The sequence below is a fragment of the Acyrthosiphon pisum genome, chromosome A2 (assembly GCF_005508785.2).
Source record: "Acyrthosiphon pisum isolate AL4f chromosome A2, pea_aphid_22Mar2018_4r6ur, whole genome shotgun sequence".
Classification (NCBI taxonomy): Eukaryota; Metazoa; Arthropoda; class Insecta; order Hemiptera; family Aphididae; genus Acyrthosiphon; species Acyrthosiphon pisum.
Genome location: NC_042495.1, coordinates 50,851,712 through 50,853,191, shown reverse-complemented (window position 1 = coordinate 50,853,191; position 1,480 = coordinate 50,851,712). Strand labels below are relative to the sequence as shown.

General features: G+C 26.4%; 1 protein-coding gene across 1 annotated transcript in view; it reads left to right on the top strand.

Moving 5' to 3' along the window:
- The first annotated feature begins 27 nt into the window (after positions 1–27).
- LOC100158743 (serine palmitoyltransferase 2) overlaps positions 28–1,480 on the top strand; it is a 2,640-nt gene continuing 1,187 nt past the window's right edge. The window contains exons 1-4 of the mRNA XM_029490233.1: positions 28–190; positions 278–439; positions 530–792; positions 855–931. Coding sequence (XP_029346093.1) covers positions 134–190; positions 278–439; positions 530–792; positions 855–931 — 559 coding nt within the window. The 5' untranslated portion in view covers positions 28–133. The remainder of the gene's footprint in view (positions 191–277; positions 440–529; positions 793–854; positions 932–1,480) is intronic.

Below are 1,480 nucleotides of genomic sequence, written 5' to 3'. Positions count from 1 at the left end.
ATAATAAATATTTTTTTATTTTTTAGATGTAATACATTTAGAACAATTAATACGACAAAATATTGTTTCTGGTCAACCGAAAACCCAAAAACCTTGGGAAAAAATATTTATTGTAACTGAAGGCATTTTTAGCATGGAAGGATCAATTACAAATCTTCCAGATATAATTGCCATTAAAAAAAAATACAAAGTATTTATCAGTTATCTTGATTATGGCTAACCATATTATAATATTACATTGTTATTTGCAACAATTAGAAGAAACGAAACATTTTAGGTTTATTTATATGTTGACGAGGCTCATAGTATTGGAGCTTTAGGACCAAATGGCCGAGGTATATTCGATTATTATAACTGCTGTCCAAAAGATGTTGATATATTAATGGGCACATTTAGTAAATCATTTGGTTCAGCTGGAGGGTATATAGCTGGCAGTCAAGTATATATAAAATATAATTTTGATTAAAATATATAACTATGTTTTATGTTCAAATCAACTCTTAATAACTATACTGTTGGGTATTTTTAGGATTTAATTGACTATTTGAGAGTAAATAGTCATGCTTCATGTTATGCCACATCTATGGCACCACCTGTAGCTCAAGTAATTATAACATCTATGTCAATGATAATGGGAAGAAAACATGGAGAAGAGGGTAGAAAACGAATTATCCAACTAGCAAGTAATGTGAAATATTTCAGAAGGAAACTTAAAGCCTTGGGTTGTATAGTATATGGAAATGACAACTCTCCTGTTATTCCTATGTTGGTGTATATGATATCTAAAGTTGGGTAAGTATAATAGTACTATTATTTTTCATAAATAACTGTTCCATTATTCTTATTTGTTTCAGAGCAACAGTTAGAGAGTTCAATAAATTTAATATAGCTACGGTTGGTGTTGGTTTTCCAGCTACTCCATTACTTGAAGGAAGAATTCGTTTTTGTATGTCAGCTGCTTTGTCAAAGGAACAACTTGATGAAGTAAGTATATTATGTGTGATATTTATGGATACTTTAAAAGGACAGATTTTTTCATAGTAAGTGGGTACTTTTTGCAGTTGAATAGAAATTAATTTTATGAATTTTAAAAAGCGTATGTAAGGTTTATGTTGCATATTTTGTGTGAATATTTATTTTGATACATTTTTCGTCTTCAGAGCATATTACAGTTATATTTGTATTTTTGGTATCTTTTTGAAATCTTTTTTTATTTTATTTATTGAAGTTTGTTGAAATCTTTACAACAAAAATAAAGTATAATCATCTTCAAGTTTAGATAATACCTAAAACAAGAACTCAAATTTTTTTTTTCTAATATTTGTTTTATTTGCTTTTTTATTTTTATGTATTATTTTAGATTCCTAAAAATATTTAAAAAAAAATGATTATTCATGCCGTAAAAACTAAAAAATTAACAAATTAATTTAAAGCCAAACAAAGTTCTTAATAAATTTATTGGTTATAAATATAATTTATA